This window comes from Camelus bactrianus, chromosome 27, assembly GCF_048773025.1.
Source record: "Camelus bactrianus isolate YW-2024 breed Bactrian camel chromosome 27, ASM4877302v1, whole genome shotgun sequence".
Classification (NCBI taxonomy): domain Eukaryota; kingdom Metazoa; phylum Chordata; class Mammalia; order Artiodactyla; family Camelidae; genus Camelus; species Camelus bactrianus.
Window position 1 is genome coordinate 21,769,396 of NC_133565.1, and position 21,055 is coordinate 21,790,450.

Genomic DNA, 21,055 nt, shown 5'->3' on the forward strand with positions numbered 1-21,055 from the left:
TAATAATCGTGCCGAAGCCTTTAATGAATACAAAATGAAAACAATCATAAATGATTCATCACTTTTCTTTCCAGGACTGCTTGGCTTTCAGAGCACACACCGAGGTAAATCCCCCTGAGGGTCAAACAAATCCCCTTTGGCTTCTACATCGCTCCTCCTCAGTCCCTCTCCCCGGGCTCTGTTCCTCCCCTCCTTCTCCTTTTCTTTTTCTTTCTCCACAGGACGTACAAATGGGGGTTTTCTCAGCCCATAAAGCTACGTGGGATGCTTTCATGCGTGTCCCAAGCCTTCCTGTACTCCCTCAGTCCTGTGTGGCTGTGTCCTGCGCAGGTGCTTTTATCCGTGGGAAGTTGGGGGGAGATACTCCGTGGGGTTGGACCCTTCTTCCTAAGCCACCTGCCCAGAGCATGTGCCTTTGTGTAAATGGCCCCAGTACAACACCCAGTCATTCCCTGAAAGGTGCTAAGGTCCTGCCCCTTTGTCCCTTTCCATATACCTCTGCCTGGAGACATTTAGCTCCTCTTCAAAGTCCAGTGCTAACATCTCCTCCATCTGGCGGCCTCCCCTGGCAGAGCCGCACTCCCCCTCCATGAGGGCACACTCCACACCCCTCGGGCAGAGCCCCTTCTGGTCCTCCTGGAGGAGACCTTGTGCTCCGGGATAAGAACGTGTCTTATGTGTGATTTACAGAGCGCTGTCTCATAGCACAGCGCCGAGACACAGTAGAGGAAACTCAGCAGATGGTTTTAGAATGCCTAAGTGAACAGATCTTCCTCTGCTTTTATTAAGGAGCAGGGCTTCTCCCCAGCTTGAACTGAAAATGCCGCTTCTCCCCCTGGAGAGAGGAAACTGCTCCTCCCCCGACGCCGACTTCACAGCCAAACTTCTAGCTGTTCACCATCTTCACTCCGCGGTCCCCTTCTATCATTCTCTCAACTTACTCCAGCTGGCTTGGGTCCCCCACATGCAAGGATCAGACGAGCTAAGCTTGCCAGTGGCCTGCACGGCCCAACGCCACCACCCACTTCTCTCTTCCTGGTGCGCCCAGAGCAAGTGCCTGTGACCCCCTCCTTGGCTCCCACTGCTCGTTCCCTCGCTTGCTCTCTGGTTTCCTTCTTCCATCTCTGGTTGCTCCGTCTGCACCTTCCCCACCTCCTACCTTAAAATTCTGGAGTTCCTTGGGGCTCTGGTCAGGACTTTCTTCCCTTCTCATCCCACACTCTTCCCTAGGTTGTTTTGCCTCTGTGTGCTTTCTGATGACCCTCCTAAATTTAATCTCTAGCCCACATCCCTCCAAGACCCACTTGGGATGCCCCTTCCTAACACTCCGAGCACGTTGAGACAACCGACCTCGACTTCAGGGATGAAAACCTTGTGCGGGATTCTGCATTCGCACTACTTTTCCAGCCACGGCGGGTAACTATCTCCTTAGCATTCCTTTCCTTGTATAGATGAGGAGGGGAATGTGGGCAAGGTTTGGAAGGTAGAACTGAAGCAGAGGTCGCTACTCTCAGATGGTCAGACACAGAGGTGCCCAGAAGGTGCTCACTGGTCCCAGCATCCCTATGTGCACCTGTCTTCTTTCCTGACTGCCCTGCTGCCAGCAGAGGCTCCGTGCCCACCTCTGCTGACTTGGACGCAGGCTTGTTGACCTGCTTCCCCAGATCCTTCCCGGAGAGTCCCCTTCATTGCACTGAGCGGCTGCCTGAGCACAGATTTTGGGAATTTCCCACAAGCCTCGACTTTCCCACCTGAGCTGGTGCTTCATGGATGGGGTGAGTGACTGTTCTCCAATCCTTCATCTCACTTCTTCCAGATCTTAATTCCCCAACTCCTCCACATTTATGTAAGCTCTAATTCCTATACTAAACCCTTTATTTCCAAAAGACTTGCAGGTACTGTTTTGACCAAACCCTGACAGATACATATACCTCTGGCCCCAATCTCCCTTCCCTCTACATCTCTTGCCTTAGAAATGACACCCTGTTAACTCTCTAGATACCAGGTGGTAATTCTTGTCCTACCTCCTCTCAGATGTCAAAATCATCTTCCTCATGACCATAAGACTAATAAGGACAGAGACCACCGTAGTTTTGATCCCTAAAAGAGATTTGGGACTGGGGTCCTTAGAACCACATGGACTCAAAGCATGATCAGGTATATATAGGGAATAGGCACCTTGTGGATGGCTATGGTCTTGTTCAGCCAAGTACCCCAGGAACTGAGTTCTGACTCACATATCCCCTTAGGAATGTGATGGCTCCACTCAAATATATTAAATCTGAATAAAGAAGTACAGTGTTGCCTAGAGCCTTTGGGAGGGACCCATCCAACTCCAGCTTCTCTCCCCAGCACCAGCAAGCCAAAATCATCACTGGTCGCCGGCTGGTCGTGGGTGTCAGTAACCCCACTAGTGCCTCATTCCTGTCCAGTCGGCCTGGGCTGCCCTGGGCCCGTTTGTGTCCTGTCCCTCCCTCTGGCTCTGTGCTCTCACGTTTCCCCTTTGCCTCCATGGTGGCTCAGCCCCAGCGTCTACTCACTCGGTTCACAGGACGCTGCCTTTCTGGACATGTTCATTTACTAGATGGGCTGTGTAATCACTGAGATAAAAGCATCTTATTTCTGTCTCATTTCACACGGCCACTGTGCTAGAGGAGCTGCTGAGGGCTCTGGGCACATAAGGCGGTTGTTAGGGAAGAGACTTCCACCCTGACGTCCCAGAGGGGCGGGAATAATCATCCCAGGGTGTGTAACTGGAAGAGGGGACTTTCTGCCAATGGAGTTTCACACTATGATCCCAAATGAGAAGGAAGTAGCGAGAGAACCCTTCAGCTGATATTAACTGAGTATCTAAGTGGGGACCCCTAGACCTGCAAAAGCTCCGAGCAGTAGTAAGTTTGAAAATACAGAGATAACCTGGGTATGAAGGAACGACCCACTTTAATTAAGGAGATGACAGAGGCTAATTCTCACCCTGTCTGTGTACAATGGTCTCCTGGGGCCGGTCCAAAATAAAGATGGACCGTGGCACCTGCCTGTAGGCTGTCACGACTTGAATGAAGTGGGACTGCCCCAGGGCTGTCCTGGGCAGTCCCCAATATATTTAACTATTAAGAAAGTACACCAGGCTCCAAGAGATCAGTTTACCACTCCAGACCTGATAAATGTCCAATTTTCCATCCCCATCGCAAAGGAGTGTCTTCCCAGCTTGCCATGCTCTGGGGAAGAAGGGAGTCCCCACTGCCTCTGTGAGAGTGGGGTTCTCTGCCCGGTGCCACGGGTTGGGTGGGAGGATCTAGCTTTCCCAGAAATAAGTGTGCCCTGTTGATTATCAGATGACCACAGGGCTCCCAGAGGGACAGGCATGACAAGGTTTGGAAGCAGTGGTGACCTGGAGGACAGAGTGGGACTGGCTTGTAAATTCTGTAAGAATTCATCCTACAGACAGACTTGCCCAGGCACAAAATGAGGGAAGGACAATTTGAGTCACAACGCTGTTTGCAAGAGCTAAAGGTTTTGCAGCCATCTGAACGCCCATCCACAAGGATTGGTTAGATCATTCCAATAGGTCCATATAATGGAAGATCACATAGCTGTAAGAATGGTATGAGAGCGCTCTTTACGTCCTAATACAGGAAGAACACCAAGATAAATTGCTGACAACAAAAAAAACCCCCACAAATAAAAGTTACAGAATAAGATCTTAGCTGTGTATGAGAATCCAGTCGGATATACAAGATACTAACAGTAACTACCCGTTGGGCAGAGGAGTAGGTTGGAAAGTGGGTGAACAGGAGACAGAAGCGGAGAGGAGGATTTCCACTCCCTCCTTTTCAAAGTTTTTGGTTTTTGAGTCATACAAATGTATCACCTATTACAAAATTAAAAACTACAAAACATGAAAAAAATTAAGAAATCAACGAATAAAGAAGAGCCCAGTCATTGAAAATCATACTCTTGGTCTACACTCATTCATTTAAATTGAGAAATGTTTCTATTCACATGCAATGATGGGGATAAATAATTACAATAAAGCTGGAGACCAGAAAAAGAGAAAAATGACTCCCTGGAATCTTGGATTCATTTTCTATTGATGAAGGAAATCATAACCATGCTATTTTGACAGCTCATATTACAAGAACAAAATACTCCTCTGCAGTGTTTCAAAAACATCTGGCAAATAAAGTTGTTTTTGTTTGGGTTCCTCCCCCCCCGCCCCATACAACACCGATGAGTCAATTCCTATTAATTGCACACATACAACTAATTTCTAGGTAAAAAAAATTAGTTTTCTAAGGGGACAGGTGTGTGGCGGGGCGGATGATGTTATCTGTATTACAAGCCTGTGAAAACTTGAAAGGTAGAGAGCCTCTGCCAACATCCTGGAATACTGTTTTTGGTTTTCTTTCTGAAATGTATTCAGTTACTAGGAAGAAATGACAGTTTCTATTAAATGTCCAGCCCTAGTCCTGTAGTTCAGAAAGGGGGTTTGCTAGGGGGAGTGCTGACACACATAACGCTCTGTCCTCCTTTTGTCTGATGACCCATAGGGCGAAGAACTGAGCTGGGACCACAACAGCTGGGGCATCTTCCTCTGAATGACAACGTCCTCCTCTGTGTTCTGGACATTTATGGGGCCTTTCATGACTCAGTGAAGTTCTCCAGACATTCTGCTGTCATCTGTTACTGTCTCTTTGTGGGTTAGAATCTCTTCACCTCACTGGCCCAACCCAAACTGCTATTTCCAGGCGAAGACCTCAGAGCTTGTCATAAAGAGCACCACGCGCAACCCGCGCACCTCAAGGCAAAGAGGATATTGAAACACAGAAGGAAGAAACGTGCTCTCGTTCCCTTGCAGGGTCGCCGGCTGAAGGATAATGGCTAGGGAGGAAAACTGCACTCAAAACAAGACCTCCATCCGCCTTTCACCCCCATAACCTGAACCACACGCATCCCAAGCCTTAATTACCTCCTGTGGAGGGGGAGGAAAGGGCTGTTCTCCAGGAGCGTGGGGCTCGCTCGCTCTTTGCTCCATCTCGGGTGGGAAGCGTGGGCAGGGCACGGAGGGGAAGGATGCGGCTGCAGCTCAGCATGCACACCAGGCCCCTCTGTCTAGCTTTCTCTCTCCCTCCTCTAGACCAAATCCTTGCCCCTGTCCCAAGGTTCCGGCCTCCCCGCCGTCTCCATGCTCACACACACACTGCATCCTGGGACGTCCTTCTGTCCTATCCACCAGGCGGATACCACGCATTCTCCGTGGATGAAGGCCGGCCCTGCCCCTGCTCCTCCTCCAGAAGATAACGCCCACGATCTTTCCTTCCAGCCTTACTCGGCCCTGCACCCAAGCAGGCATAATGATCCAAGTTCACTAATTTCCCTACATACCAGTTTCCTTCTATTAGACTGTAACCACCTGACCTTTAATGCTGGAGTTTTTTTTTTTTAATAATTTTTTTCCTTATTAGAAAAGGAATGCATGTTCATTTTAGACAATTGAGAAACACAGAAAAAGGTAAAGAAATATATAAAAATTAAGTTTTCAGTCCCTAGTCAGAGACAATGTTCTATGAACATCATAGGTAACAGATGGTATACCCTTCCAATTTTTTCCATGCAAAGATATACGAATATTTAGATTTTTCTTTTTCTTTACTCAAAGGAACCATAATCTAGATATTGTTCTATAATGTGCTCTTTTCACTTAGCGTTATGTTGTAAACATGTAAGGCCAGATCAGCTGCTGCTCTTGGGTGTTCCCTTGTCCAGAACTCTATTAATATATCGCATCTCATCTTACAATAAACATGATCTCCTCACCTTATTCATCTCTTCATCTCTCATGTCAAGCCCAGGGCCTGAGACATATGAGGTGCCCTGGGTGGCAATGGCCCCAATGGGCTTCATTTCAGAATATTCACAAGTCCTTTCTGACAAGCCATCACCAGGATGAAGACAGACTTTTAAATCTGTTCTGGCAAATGGGGCCAGGTGTTACTAGAGGATTTGTAAATTCTAACTCTGGGGGATCATTAAGAAACAGGTAAAAAAAATGGTCCAGGTTTAGTAAGGGGTGCAGTGGTGGGGGCTGTGGCTAAGGGGAGATCAAACGTCTTGTCTAAAGTGTCAGCCTCTTCTCAGCTCCAGACACCTGCTGCCCCACAGGGGTACAGGCGCCACGTTAATTCCCACCCACCTTTCACAGAAAGGCCGATAGCCTAGACTTGTTTATGAAATACCCTGGGCTGTTAAACCTTGGTTCGGCCTCGGTAAATACACCTGCAGAGCAGAGACGGTGTGTAATTGAGCCGTGTGTTTCTTCTGCTGGAACGTCTACGCTGCTATGGCATGTCTCATCTCCAGCTTGGTTTCTACAGTGGGTGAGTCCAGCAGTGGTGAGAAGGGGAAGGAGACTGAAGGATGAATGCTCCGTGTCAGCTCAGACGCCACCCTGTTTCTAGAAAATTTTAAGCGCTCATTCCTTTGACTACAGCAGTGGTTCCCAATTGGGGGGCATTCTGTCCCTCCAGGGACCTATGGAAATATCTGGAGGCATTGGTGACTTCACCAGTGGTGTCTGGCAGGGGAGGGTGATGCTACTGGTTTATGGTGGGTAAAGCCCCAGTGATGCCGTTAAATATTCTCTGGACCACAGGACAGTTCCCACAACAAAGAATGATGCAGCCCAAACTGTCAACACCACACAGTGGTTCTCAACCTTGGTTACACACCAAAAACACTGATGGAGGAAGGGCGTATTTAAAAAAACTGATGGCTGGGTCCCACTGCAGAACAAGGAAATCAAAATCTCTGCAGACAGAGCTCAGACGTATTTTTAAAGCTCCCAAACATTCAGCCAGGACAGAGAACCACAACACTGAACAACGAGCCTCCCGCAAGCATCCCCCCCGCCCTCCCTCATCATAGCACCTACTCAGGGCTCTGCTCAAACAGGAACTCGGTAAGTATCGTTGCCTGGATGGAGGGATAGATTAGATCCCCTGTAAACTGCTGTGCTGGACTTGTACTGACTTTCAACATCCCATTGGTGGCTGATAGAAGCTTTTCCTAAGTCAATGATACAGCGCATCAAAGGGCTACAACTTGCAGCCGTCAGTCGGCAGCTACCAACATGCTTTCTGTCAGAATAATTCTGAGAGTGAATGGTACGTAACAATCTGGGCAAAACAGTCATGCCAAAGGAAGCTTCTGAATTTAACTTGCAATCTTTCCCGTCACCCCTCCTGGTCACATGCAATGAGAGGAATTAGACAGTGTAGATTACATGCCATTCTGGAAATTTCCATCACTATCACTCAAGGAGACATGAGATAAGAAAACAAGAAACAAAACCCAAACCAAGGCAGGAAGGGAAATCTAACATCAGGAAACCGCTGAGGGGAACCAGATCTGCTAACAGTCAGAACGGTTTCATCCGTGACTTACTCGCCTCTCATCGAGTTGGGGGAAATTTTCGGTCTTGATGGAAGCTATCAAGTGTGAGAGATGAGCACGGATGAGGTGTCTAGTACTGAAATCTGCACCAGCCAACCTACCTGCCTGCTAGTTGTGGTATAACCGCCCGTGGCTCCCTGAGGTCGGCACAGGGTTACCAGTCAGGTGTGCAGGAAGCCTGGGACCTTTATCCAGAGCCACAGCTAACACTGAGAATGCAGGGGTCCACAGCAGAACCCCATCCCGGGACGCTGGAGCCCAGTGAGGGAGATGCAGGAGGACCCAGGCTATTCGACTGGGTGGGGGTGGGCAGCAAAAGCCTTGCTGGGAGAGAGCAGGTGCTGGAGCCCCTGCAGGAGGGGTGCCAGTGCAGCGCTGGAGGAAGGGAGAAGGTGGGAGGAGGTGTCTCCGAGGTGGATAAGGAGGTGTTAGGCATCGGAAGGGCTTGGGGGAAGATTAGCCCTGATAAAGCAAACAGCATGTACAAAGGTCCGGGGGTTAGAGAGAGCTGAGTGTGTTGGGTGGACCCTAAGAAATCTGACAGAGCAAGTGGTTCTTCAAGAGGTGGGCGCGGAGTCGGGAGGCTGAGGCTGGAGAGGCAGCAGGAGCAGACTGTGAAGGCACAATGTCCTGACTGTAGGGTGGATGCCTGGAGAGCTTTTCTGTTAGGAAAAAGGCAGGGATCGTAAAGAAGGGAGTCACAGAGTCAGAGGAAGACACTGGGACTGGCACTGGGCACACCCTACGTTCCAACACCAGCACCACCACGTTCTCTGTGCCCTTGGGCACAGGGAGCAAGGCTGCCGGGAGGGTGAGGGAGATAATACACGTGGGGCTGGGGGTGTGGGTGGGAAAAGGGCTGCGTTCCCACTGGGAAAGGCAGGGGACTCCAGCGGACGGTGAAGGAATAAATATGAAAAGGGGAAAGAGGGAAGAGAGATGGAAACAGATGATTTCAGCTCCAGGTTCCTTGAAAGCAGCTGCTCTTCTTTCAGTTTGTGGAAGAGTTTTTTTTGTTTTTTTGGTTTTTTTTTTCCTGAGGTGGGAAGCCTGGAGACAAGAAGGGAAGAGGGAGACGAGGAGGGAGTAAACAGACCAGGAATATAATCCACATTTTGGCCTTTTCTCAAACTACCTTAAAAGACTGAAATTGCTTTTTGCTCATTTTTGGATCATCGCCTGAGATTCCTTTGTCTCTGGGCCAAGCTGCCACGGGCCATGAGTGACACGTGGAAGGCCCTGTCACCCGGCCCACAGAGGCTCTCAGGAAAGTTTACTGCCGTTGCAAGTTTTACGGTGGTGGTTGTTTTCAGGGCCTGTCACAAGGACCCCTTTCCAGGATATGCGTGGCTCCATGGCCCCAAAGCCCTCATCCATCTATTGGAAGCCAGGGCATCCAGAGATCTGTTTCCATGGGGAGGAATATTACTCCCACCCCAGCCCTGGGGCTTTCTCAGTCTCTACCTTGTAATTGCAGGGGATGTAACCTCTGCTTTCCTGCACCCCAGCAGACAATGTGAAGCCTCCAGTAATGCGAAGAAAAGACAGGTGTCTGGGGAATAAACAATACACCCAGAGGAGAGCAGAGAAGCTTGCCCTCTGATGATAATTGCATTCCACAGTGTGCTGTTTCAGCAGCCAGAAGCAAACATAGGCCCAGTGAGGCTCTCATGCAATAAGACTCTTGTCCATGCAAGATCAAGGGACATGCATTTTTTTAAGACTATTTTTTGGTCAGAGAATGCTCTGGAATAGAGACAGCTTTTGGCTTGGGATACTAGCCTATTCTCAGTCAGTAATTCTAACAGCACAGTAACCAAAAATGACTTATAATATAACTCTCTGGATATTAAACTGTTAATGAAATTGTTGTGAAAAAGAATAGCTTATGTTTTTATTTTAGCTGTTCTCAAGGTCCCGTCCCTATTTTAAAATCATTTCCACTCATATAAAGAAACTGCTTTATCATCTAATTTGAAAAATCAGTTCCTCCCCACCCCCTCCCAGGGTGATTTATTTTCTCTATAGAAAAATGTTAATAGCTGGCCGAGAATCTAAATGTTAAATGTACAGAAAAATGAAATCTTTGGAAATGAAAATAAATGATCAATTTTTCTTCCTTCAGAGATATCACTGCTCCTCCCAAAGATGCAGGATGTGGAAAGGGGGAGGAAACCAAGGATTTCAAATGTAAGATCCCTGAAAGCAGCCACTCAGCTGTCTTCTTATCTTCCTTTCCATCTCTGCATTCTGGACATTTATGGAGCACTGTGGATGTTTCTTGCTCCGGAAACTCACAGATCAGAGCAGATGACAAACATTTTCAGCAGATCACTGTAATGAAATGAGAAAACCACCTCCAGAAGAGACAGATACCTCTTGCAGAGGCAAGAACCTGAAAGAAAAGGAGGGCAGGGATGGTGTCACAGAGGAGGAGCCATTTGAGTAGGGTATTGACAGGTGAGTAGGAGCTGTCCAACTCACCTTGTATGGGGAAAGCTGAAGACCACAAACTGAAAGGAAGCACAGATGAAGAGCCTGGCTGAGGACAGACATGTGCTGAAGACACACATGAACCTAACTTAGTGCCTAGATCTCATCTTCTAGTTGATAGTAGCATTAGAAAGGGTCATATGCAGTGTCACAGAAATCATTCTGGCTGCAATGCAGAAGACAGACCAGAAGGGGGCCATCCTGAGTTGTGAGGCCAGGGAGGCAACTACTACACCGGTCCAAGCAAGAGATGAGGAGGGTCTGCACCAGGGCAGTGGTGGTGTAGATGCAGAAGATGGGCAGGTGCAAGAGACACCTGCAAGGTGGGCTCAGCGGGACCCAGTGACCAGTCCCTTAGCATCAGGTTTTCATGCAGAGAATGTGGAAAGCTGCAGGCTGACAGCCAAGTGTATAATTCATGCTGAGAAGGAAAGAACCAGAAAACAAACAGAAAACCCCCCCAAAAAACTATAGTGAGAGGATGGTAAAATGTGGGGGCATCTAGTTGAGAAGAAAAAGACAAAGGGAACTGAGTAGAGAAGAGGCTGAGTTAGTGTCATACAATCTCAGGTTTGGAAGAGGTCTTCCCCCATAAATAGTTTTCTAGTCTTTTTTTACATACCTCTGTGGATGGGGAGCTCATTACCAGGGAGTCATCCTATTCCACTGACACCTTTTGTGAGTGCTTTCAGCCACAATCTTTTTCTCTGGCTCCATACAGTTTCCTTTGAATTTTTACTTTCAGTTGCTCAATGACACTTTTTGGAAGCCTATTTGATTTGGCAAGAAGCAACTGGATGGCCTGGCTGGCCTCCCATCCTGCTGATGGAGACCCCTCCACTAGAGCAAGGCAGGGGCTGACACAAATTCACAGCGCAGGAACACAAAGTTGAGGGAACACGCGTGGTTGCCCACTCTTGCCCTTCACCTTGGGTTTGAAGCCTCTGGCTGCCTGATCCCCTGCCCACCCTACCCCATCAGAAAACCACCAGTACCGTGCTGTTGCAGCCAGCAAAGCAGGCAGACAGGTAGGTGATGCCATCTGCCCCACACACTGGAGTGAAGGAATCAGTTTGGCATTCACAGTTTTTATTGCAGGTTGAGTAGGGGTCCAGGGCTGAGCCAGGCGCTGAGCTGGAAGAGATGGAAATATGGAACCCATCAGAGAAAGGTCGACTTCCACTGGAACCCCAGGCAACAGCCCTCTGCCCTCTGTGGTCATGATGCCATTGAGGTTATTGTAAAGGGACAAAGGGGCATTGGTGCCTGGACTGTGCATGGATATACAGAAGCTGCCTCTGCCCGTGTTCTCCCACTCTCCCCATCTGAACTTACAGGGTGGCAGATGAGCTCAGCTCTACTGTGTCTTCTGACTTAACTTTGGGAGAAATCCTGGCAGCCTGCTCGGAGGAGGAGACTGGTGTGGAGAGGAACTGGTCTCCTACAGGTCAACCATACTGCAGCCTCAATGCTCCAGACTGGATTCCCAAGGCAGCCTCAGAGTCTCATGCAGAGAAGGGGACAGCTATGGGTGGTGGATATAGGACTCTGTGATTCCCTCTAAGGGCAGGTCTGATTGACTTTAGTTCACAGTCTTGGGATAATAACTCGGTAATAAGAAAAGTGGTCCCATAAGAGCTAACTAACTTCCTTCCCTCCTTCCCTCCCTTCTCTTTCTCCCCCTCCGGCTCCCTCCCACACTTATCTATACCTGCCCTGTAATTACTATATGAGTCTAATGATAGCTTCTGATAGTTTAAGGAGTTATTGAAGTCAATCCTGAGGTTTAAAATAAATTTTTTATTGTCTGTCTTCACATCATTCCTAAAGTCAAACACCAAAAATAGGAATTTGAGTCCTCTGGGGAGTGAGTATCTGACTGTTTCCCCAGGGCTCCCCCGGTCTCCCTGGGAGACAGCCCCTGCGTGGAAGTCTGCCCTCTCCGCCCAGAAGGTTCAGATGGATTCTCTGACCCATGGAGTAAGATGCAGCGGCATCACTGGCTTCTTGACTCACTGTCACTAGGGACAAAGCTGGCTCCATTAGCCTACCCCAGAGAGAGAGCCCTGGCCTCCCTGGGCAGGCAGGGGAGGCAAGACCTCCCTGGGACTTACGCGTTTCCATAGGGAACAGTAACCCCAGCCACGGGGCCCGTGTCACAGCCCAGGAAGAGGAAGGAGACGTAGCAAGCGGTGGACACCAGGTTGACGAGCATGGCCATCCGGATGGCCCCGAGGGCAGATAGGCTGAGTTTCTTCACCAGGAGGCCGCCCAGGAAGATTCCCAGACAGGCACACGGGATCGCAGTCATCCCTGGGAAGAGAGCAGAGGGGCGGGAACTGTTAGCAGGGGAAGCGGGGCCAATCGCCGCAGACACGTGGGTGCCAGGCCCAGGGCGGGGCCCTGCGTGGACAGGACTCTCGCTGCACCACTGCAGTGGCATGTCCTCTGCTGTGCCCCGAAGTCTCTGTTAGGGACCTCAAGGAGCTCACAGAAAATTGGGGGGGTAGACACATAAAAACTTAATGTCTAAGTCATACACCTCCTGTGCTAAGTGGGGGACCCTCATGGGTAAACCCGCAGCGGGTGTGGAAAACAGCCTCTAAGATACAACAGACACAGACTGGGAACACGCACGCGCATTCTAGGAAAGCATCAGGGGGCAGTGATGTGCTCTTGGTGTGTTTTCGAGGTGATGCGGGAAGGTCTGGGACACAAGATCACTTGGGGATTTTCTCCCCCTTTTCTAATTAGGCAAGGAAGGGTCTGAGGCTGTTTAAACAAAAGTCCCAGAACTTACTGGCCTGTGGAGACAGTGTTTTAACCGGCTCCGCGGACCTCTCAGGAAGTTGTCAATCAAATCAATACTTTCCGTACCTCCTGGTGAGTAACTGGCAAAATTTCCTACCCTCTCTTACAAACAGGGCTGTCTGCAAGGCAGCAGGATCATAAACCTGTGATTTCTGATTCTCAGAGACTCACGGCATTTTAGGAGGACAGAAGGATCCTAGGGTTCCAATCTCCTGTTTGGTTTTGCCCTGTTCTGATTCACTTCATCTAAAACTCAGCTTTAAATAACCATGTGTCATTTATCTACCGTTTAAATTGTGCATGGCCAATTTTCCAGTTTAGGTTCCCTCTTCCTCGCCAATCAACAGACCTCCAGGTCAACTGACTACATCAATCAGCTGGTATGTGCTAAGGGAATGCAAATTAATCATAATATTAGGGTGAGAAAAACAGAATCAGGGAGGCTGAGCTCTGCAAAGAAAACAGCACAAGTCACTTAAAAAAAAAAAAAAACACAGGATCTCTGTAGCACCTGATGCTCTTGGATTATCTGTGCTTGGTTCTCTCTTGTCCTGGCATAGAAATGACCAAATGACCCTCATGACCTGGCCCCCATTTGCCTCTCTATGCTTGCCCCCTAGCCAGCCATGCCCAGTCCTCCCCATCTCTCCCTGGAACAGGCCAAACCTTTCAGGCCCCTAGTCTTTGCACTTGCTGGTCCCTCTTCTAGGACATTCTTACCCTATGTCTTTACTTGGCTGGACACTTTCCTCATCAGAGAAGCCTTCCCAGACCCCACCATCTGAATCCCACCCTGGGATTTCCTGCTGTGTCTGTTTCACTGGTTTCGTGGCTCTCCCCACTATGTGAAGCTGCCTCATGTATTTCTGGTTTTCTTGTTCCCTCTCACTCTCCTGGGATTCTTTCCACCCTGTTCAGTCCAGGTGCCCTGTGCCTAGCGTAGCAGCTGGCACAGAGGGATTATTTCCGGGATAAAGGAAACAGCGAGCAGACTGGATCTGTGTGAATGAACACGGGCAACCACAGCCCACACCCAGAGAGCAGGCTGCATTTTGTTCCATTTCCTATCAGAGGCAGTGGGGAGTGGCACCTGGTGATGACGGTAACTATGGCAATAACAGACTTTTGGCACCTCTTCTCCTAGCCATCATCAGCCTCCCCTCTCCCCGCCTGATGTGTGTGCAGCCTTAGCAGGCAGGCGGTTATCAGAACTTCCCCCAAACTCCATCCTCATTACCTCAACCTATGTAGATTGAGTCCTTTTTATCTTTACGCATGCCATCAGCCCTTAATTATCTGTGTTGCTCTTTTCTGTAACTCTGCCCCCTCTGCTGATGACTCTGTGAGTGGCCCAGTGTCTGCGCATGGATGGCTCGGATGACTGTGTGGGTCCCACGCCCTAGGTCTGCAGGAGCCACTGACTAAGCATTTTCAACCATGAGCCCTGCCCTGTGGCTCTCTATGTCCCCTACAGGCCTCCTGCCAGCCCCTCCTGCAGCCAGCCCTCCAGAGGCCATGCTATCAGAGTGATGATGCCACGGGCAGAGCACAGGGAGAGGGCACGCACCCTGCCTGCCTGGACTGCCAGCTGATGGATGGACCAACAGACGGGTCACCAGGCTGCCTCTCTACAGGGAGAGGGTCCTCCTGTGCCGAGAGCTATAACAGACAGTCGCTGGGAAAGAAACAGGTGCAGGAAGGCGAGATTGTTTTTTGACCTTCTTCCCTGAAGACTATTGATTTGTCTGTCTACAGAGAACTTAGGAATCTGTCCTGCAATAAAACACAGCCCCAACTTTGAAGCAGCTGTGCAACTGTAATCAAAATGTAAGGGACCGAGGCAAAGAAATCAGGAGGGGAGAGAAACTCTTTGGGCACTGGAGGGCAAAACCTGAGAAGGAGATGGTAGGTATAATGAAGAAGTTATAACTTTAATTACAGAGAGACACATTTTACCCTATCTCTGTCAGACAGGTATTAAAGGGTTGACTGCATTTTGTTAATACCTTTTGGAAGAAACACTTGAAATAGAGGATGGTAAAGAGCGATTAAGTAAAAAAGTTAAAAATAAGGCTTCTGCTGTCCTAGCAGCTCCCAGCAAGAGGTGCTGGTCTCTGGCCACGTTATTGTCCTAGGGTTTTAATTTTTTCAAAATTGATACATCATGTCCTGTGACGTGCACAGAGCTGAAGGAAACTGATGAATTTTTGCATCTGTGTATATATTAAAAACATCTCCACCAGCTCCCGGGGCTTCCTGGTGCCCTGTCCCCCCCATCCCCACACCCCCAAGGGTAACCATCATTCTGCTCTCTATCACTTTAATTAACTTTTTCTCTTTTTAACTCTTATAAATATGTACTCTTTTATGTCTGACGTCTTTCATCTGTCAGATCCGTCCACATGGAGGCATGTGTCCGTGTTCCTGCTTTCTCATGCCATGTGACAGTCCACTGCATGAACATCCTATAATTTATTTACCCATTTCTACTCTCAACAGACAGTGGGGTTGTTTCCAGTTTGGGGCTATGATGCAGAAAGCGGTTCAGGATGCTATCCCTTATGCACATATAAATGAGTGGACCTAAATACTCATTTCTGCTGGGTATATGCCCAGAAGTGGGATGGCTGGATCCCAGCATAAGCATATGCTTTCAGCTTTCCAAAGCACTGACAAAGAGTTTTCCAAAGGGCTTGTACCACGTTGCACTCCCACCAGCAGTGCCCGAGAGTTCCGGTGGCTTCACATCCTCACCAACACTTGGTACCATCGGGCTGATGGACGTGCAGTGTATCTCGTGGTGGCTTTAAATATGTGATTCCCCGATGACCCATGATGGGTCAGCACCCTGACATTGGTTTATTGGCTATTTTGTGAAGGGACAGGAAGTGTTAAAGATGAAGGTCAGAAAGTATCACCTTGCCCATCCCTCTCAGGACATGATTTACTCCTATTTAATAGAGAAGACAGTTCCTTGGGGCTGGAGCCCTCTCGAATGCTGGGCCGGACTTGTCACAGCCTCAGTGGCCATCTTCACGTCCCTCTCCTTCTCTGCACTTTCAGAACAGATGAGCTCTTCTGTCAAAGGCTGTCCACCCACATTCCCTCTCTCTTCTGCAAATCCACTCTGCCAGCTCTTTCCCCTCTGCTTAGACACCTGCTCAAGTCCTTCCTGTCACGACAGCAATTGTCTCCTAGCAACAACACCATCACCACTCCACTCCCTCAACTCCAACCCATATCACTCGCCACGTCCTCTCTCCTTTCCTCCACTGCTAAGCTCAGGAAAATGTCCTGAGGTCAGTGTCCATTCCTTCCCTCTCGTGGGCTGCTCTCCACACCACAGTATGGGCTCCCCTGCGCCCAATTCACACACACACAGCCCTGACCCAGGCTGAAAGATGCCCTGGTTGTTTAAGCAACCAGAGGCATGTGAGCCTGCATCGCGCGTGAGCACTCACACTGCGGACCGCTTCCTTCCTGCATTCATAGCTTCCTTGACTCCCATGAGCCACAGATTTATTTCAGGTGCTGCTTCTTAAATGTCTCTATGACCCCCTCTATCTCCTCATGGGTGGTGTTTCACCCCCTCTTTTCTAACTCTACACATTTTTTCCCTCTGCAGACTCCACTCCTGTGTCCTCAACCACCCTGCACACACCAATGCCACCCACTTCTCCTTCATAAGCCCTCAGCCACGCACAGGACATCACGTGGATATAACATGACCATCTCATCCTCAGTAACTTCAAATCTGAGCTCACAACCTTCCCTACAGATCTGATTCTTTAATGCTATTTCCAGGTTTCACAAGTGGTCCCACTACCAGCCTGAGCCAGAAACCTGGGAGTCATTCTTGACCCTTCTCTCTGCTTCATCTGCTGTGAGACCACTTTCCCCACAGCCTGTAAGTGATGCTGCTTCTTATGAGGGCAAAGGCTTTTCCTTAGCATGCCAGCTCCAAAGGGCTGGAAGCAGATGCCTGCAGTCTACCACTGAGAAGACTGGTGAGGCCATGCTTGAGCTTGGGGAGAAGGGGTATCGTGACCTGTTAATTACGTCTGCCACGGGCACAGGCATGGAGGGGAGCACGTAGCTTCCCACCTCTATATTTGCCGGCTGTGGCTTTCATGCTGCCGAGAACATTCTGGCTTTTTTTATGGTCCTGACCAAAGCCTGCTAACCTTTCAAGATCGATCTTGATTCCCCTCTTCTTTCATCACATCTTTCCCCAAACTCCCTACTTCATACCGATGTATGGATTTCCTGACCTGTCACAATGCTTCCTATGCACACTGTGTATTTTAAGCTCTCTATTAAAGTGCATAATTTTAGCAACTGCCTCGGGAAGGTATATCTTACTCCAAGAATATGCTCTGAAATTCTTCTGCACACGGACCACGTGTGTATGCCACTGTAGGAGTGGCACGGTCTGGGCCCGCTGGCGGGTCTCAGTCAATTCTTACAGCATCACAAGCACTGTCAGCCCCCCTCTCCCCTCCCAGGGGACTGAGAAAGAGACTCACCGAGCAGCTGGTTGGCAGAAGAGGTGGTGAGGTTAAACTGCTGCTCCAGATACTTCCCCAAGAAGGCAGCGAAGCCAGCCACCACAGCAATCTCCATGCAGGCGGCCAGGATGATGCAGGTGAACACAGGGTTTGAGAGCAGGTGCTTGGTGACCTTCGGGATCACTGCAGGGAGAGAAGCAGAGGACCAAGGTCACACAATGCACCCACCCTTGACCTCAAGGCCCCACTTTGACCCATCTCAGTAGACAGCACCGGGAGTCAGCTGGTTGCTCAAGCCAACATGTATAATCTGTAGGTCACCCATACATAACTGCAAAATCTCTGGCTTCAAAATATATGCTGATATTCCGTCAACTAAACTGACAACTACTAAAGCAGGAGAGATTATACCATGCCTTTCCTTACAGGGCACTGGAAACACTCCAGTATTTCACAAGCTACGCAAGTTATTTCCACCTAAAAAAAGAAAGAAGAGTTTGAGGTTTGTTTCCCAAAAGGGAAAATAAAAATTATATATAATGAATTATAAATGTTCAGTATATCTGTGTGTGCATGTGTATATATACCTATGATGAATATTTATAACTGTGTATGTGTGTTAAGAAAATGTATTTAATCTTAACAGCTTCGAAAAAGAAATGAAATTATAGTGTATGTATATGCACACACACGTATATATAAATACATAATCCAACCTCCAACCCCTCTTTCTTTTCACAGCCACATTCGCATGGCCAAGCTTTCATAAGCTCTCACTTCGGGGAGACTGAAATCTTGATTTTCACTCCTGATCCAACATAATCCTTCCCTACATAGTAGCCAGTGGAATCAGTTCAAATCATTTTCCTGCTCAAAACTCCACAATGGCCAAAATTCTCCCTTGATATGATGGCCCACGGCCTGTCCCGGGGCTATCTGATTACATTCTGACCACGCTCCGTCCTCCCTCAGGTCCAGCCCCACATGCACCTGGTCCTCCCCACCCAGGCCTCTGCACCCCGCTTTGCAGTGGGGGTCTTTCCTCCACTGGAACGCTCTGAGCCTGGATCTTTGCCCCATATGTTCCTTCTTCCTGAGGCGGTCTTTCCTTTTGACTCAAGCCAACCTAGAAGCCACCACCCACCCAGCCCTGGAGCGCAGGGCCCAGATGGGAGCTGACGGTGAGTGAAGTGCTTTGTGGCTTGCGCACCGCTTTAAATACCAACGACGCCAGAGCAGGTCTTGGTGAGGCCATACATTTCAATCTCCCTGTATTACACTCTATTTTACTTCAAATATGTGGTTTCATAAACCACTATGATTTCTTTTTAATTGGTGCTTTTACAAATGAGAGATTTATGTTTTTTAAATCCGTTGAAAGTCGTCACATTATTTGGGTATTTTCATCAATTAGAGTCCTTGGTATGTGGCCTTTGACCCTATCACCTCAACTGTGGTGTGACGACATATCCTGGCAGCATGCACGTGGGTCTGGGGCTGGGGGTGCCAGGACAACCCCATCATTTCAATATTCATGCCAGTTTTTGATGTGTACTTACAAAAAACAGCTAACTAAAATAAAACTGATACATCACATGTGTGGTTTCATGGCTACCACAGCTTAAGATAATGCTAGGTTAAAGCAAATAGATTTAAAGTTGTTTAAAGAGAAGTCATGTGCAAATAACTTATGGTGGTAAGGAGATAAGGCAAAAAAATTGCAGAAGTGGACTAACAGTGACAAGTCAGGGGACCTCTGTTCTGCTGTAATCATAACAATGTGGAAGGCTTGGCATGCAGTATACTTGTTTCCACCTGTGTAAATAGAAGAAGATAAAACAGAGTCCCAGATGAAGCCAGGACTATTCCAAGTCTAGGACAAACCAATCAGTGCCCACGGTCATACAAAATAAACAGGTAAGCAGCGTCTAACACTGCATTCCAAGGTGATGAATTAGCCAGCTGTCCTACAGAAGACAGCTAATTACACAGGCTCAATCTCATCTCCTAGGAGACGAAACCTCTAAATGGCCCAACTAATTAGAATAAAATAATAATAGGAGATACGTAAGTTTTTAATAAGGTTAACAGACAAGCTCAATAAATCAAAGTGACAGAACAATGGGTCAGGAACTGGCGGATACACACAGCTTAAAAAGTATCATTTCTGGGAAAAACACCAAGTTTTAAAAATGAAACTCTCTATAAAAGATAGGGACTTGAGGATTCTTTGACTTAAAGAAAGAAGGTTATGAGAATGGATGGAGCCAGCTGATTGGAGGCTCAGAATCACTGTGGGCTGAGCAACCCCCTTCTGTCTCCCAACCGAGAAACCACCAGACAATACTCCGAGCTGGTGGCCTCAGCTGTTCTGCAGTGGTTTTTTGTTAAACTACTCTTGGATTAAATAAATGTATGCAGACACACACAAAAAAACCCCCAAAAACTTAAAAAGGGTATGAATAAGAGTAATGATGGTGCGAAAACAACTTTAAATTCATGGTATCCATGTATTTATACCCTGATTTATGGCAAGTGTACTAGCCTTTATGTGTGTCGTTTATTTTTTTTTTTTTTTGACAGGGTTTCAAGCATTTATGATAATTGGACTTTTTTAGAAATGTTCATTTCAAATAAACGTCTAGAAGAGGCTACACTTAAAACCTATGTTTAAATGCTGAAAATTTTCCCTTTGTTAAATCCACATTTTTAAGTTGTACAAATATTTAGAAGAATGTTGACTGTGTAATATTTAAAAAAGTGCACCACTTAACAAATATAAAAGATGAATATGCTCGGCATATGCAGAAGGTGGTAAGTATTTGTCTTCATGAATGAAAGTCCCTTGGATGTTAAGACTCCATCACCATAAATCACCACTAATGAGTGAACGCTGATTTGCTATTGTGTGTGGCACATTGTGATACTGTAATGTACCTGTGACAAGGGACTGGTTGATTATGTCATAAAACACCAAGCTTCACTGAGAATGGTGTAGATCACATGGGTGACCACAGTGCCTCCTTGTAATAAATGAATTTGAAAGCCCCCAGCTGTTCATGTTTCAATAGCTAATAACACTGTTGCTCAGTCATTGTACTTTTTGGGCATTGAGGTATCTATAAACTCTGAAAACACCGTCAACAATCAGTAGGCAGGTTGGGGACATTCCAGGAAAACCATCCTCTGCCATAACTTTTATCATAGGCTTCATTTCCTCTGTTAGGCTGCAGACTCTTCAGATTTGGGGACTTTGGAAGAAGAAAGCACCGCAGCCACACTTGCTCGCAAATAAGACTGACACCACTGGCATCCCCTCCAGTTAGGAACTTTGTTCTCTGCCTCAGCAGGGACGCCAAGGAGGATTTCAGTTTGATCACATTATCTGTTTGGAACTCAGGACCTCCTTGCCCTTGAGCATGGCCATCACAGTTTATTTGGGGATGAGAAGGGCACTTCTCAACAAGTGCCCTTCTCCGGTTAATGGAACATTTTCATACTTCAGCAAGCATTTAATTATTCCAGAGATAATTCCCTTTCAGTGGGAAGGATTCCTGGTGGAGACAGGAGGCTGCCTGCTTCTGTCTTAATATCTAATGGCTAAGTTCACCTTGAATTAGATGTGACCATCATTAAGTTTGAGGATCATCTGACTGATGGCCCCGGGAAGACTCAGGGGGCCTTACGTACATGAAGAACATCCTTTTTCCCCTCTACTAGACTGATTCACCCCCAGAAATGGCAGCTTCCTCTTACGTTCAGCTATTTTCCTCACAGGCTCTTCCTTCCAT

General features: G+C 48.0%; 1 protein-coding gene across 2 annotated transcripts in view; it reads right to left on the bottom strand.

The window, feature by feature from the left end:
• The window catches only part of SLCO3A1 (solute carrier organic anion transporter family member 3A1), a 266,744-nt gene that overhangs the window by 26,003 nt on the left and 219,686 nt on the right, over window positions 1-21,055 (bottom strand). For both annotated transcript variants that reach the window (XM_074354193.1, XM_074354192.1), the window contains exons 5-7: window positions 17,283-17,447; window positions 12,060-12,258; window positions 10,941-11,079 (exon numbers count right to left, since the gene is read on the bottom strand). In XM_074354193.1, the coding sequence (XP_074210294.1) occupies window positions 10,941-11,079; window positions 12,060-12,258; window positions 17,283-17,447 (503 nt within the window). The remainder of the gene's footprint in view (window positions 1-10,940; window positions 11,080-12,059; window positions 12,259-17,282; window positions 17,448-21,055) is intronic.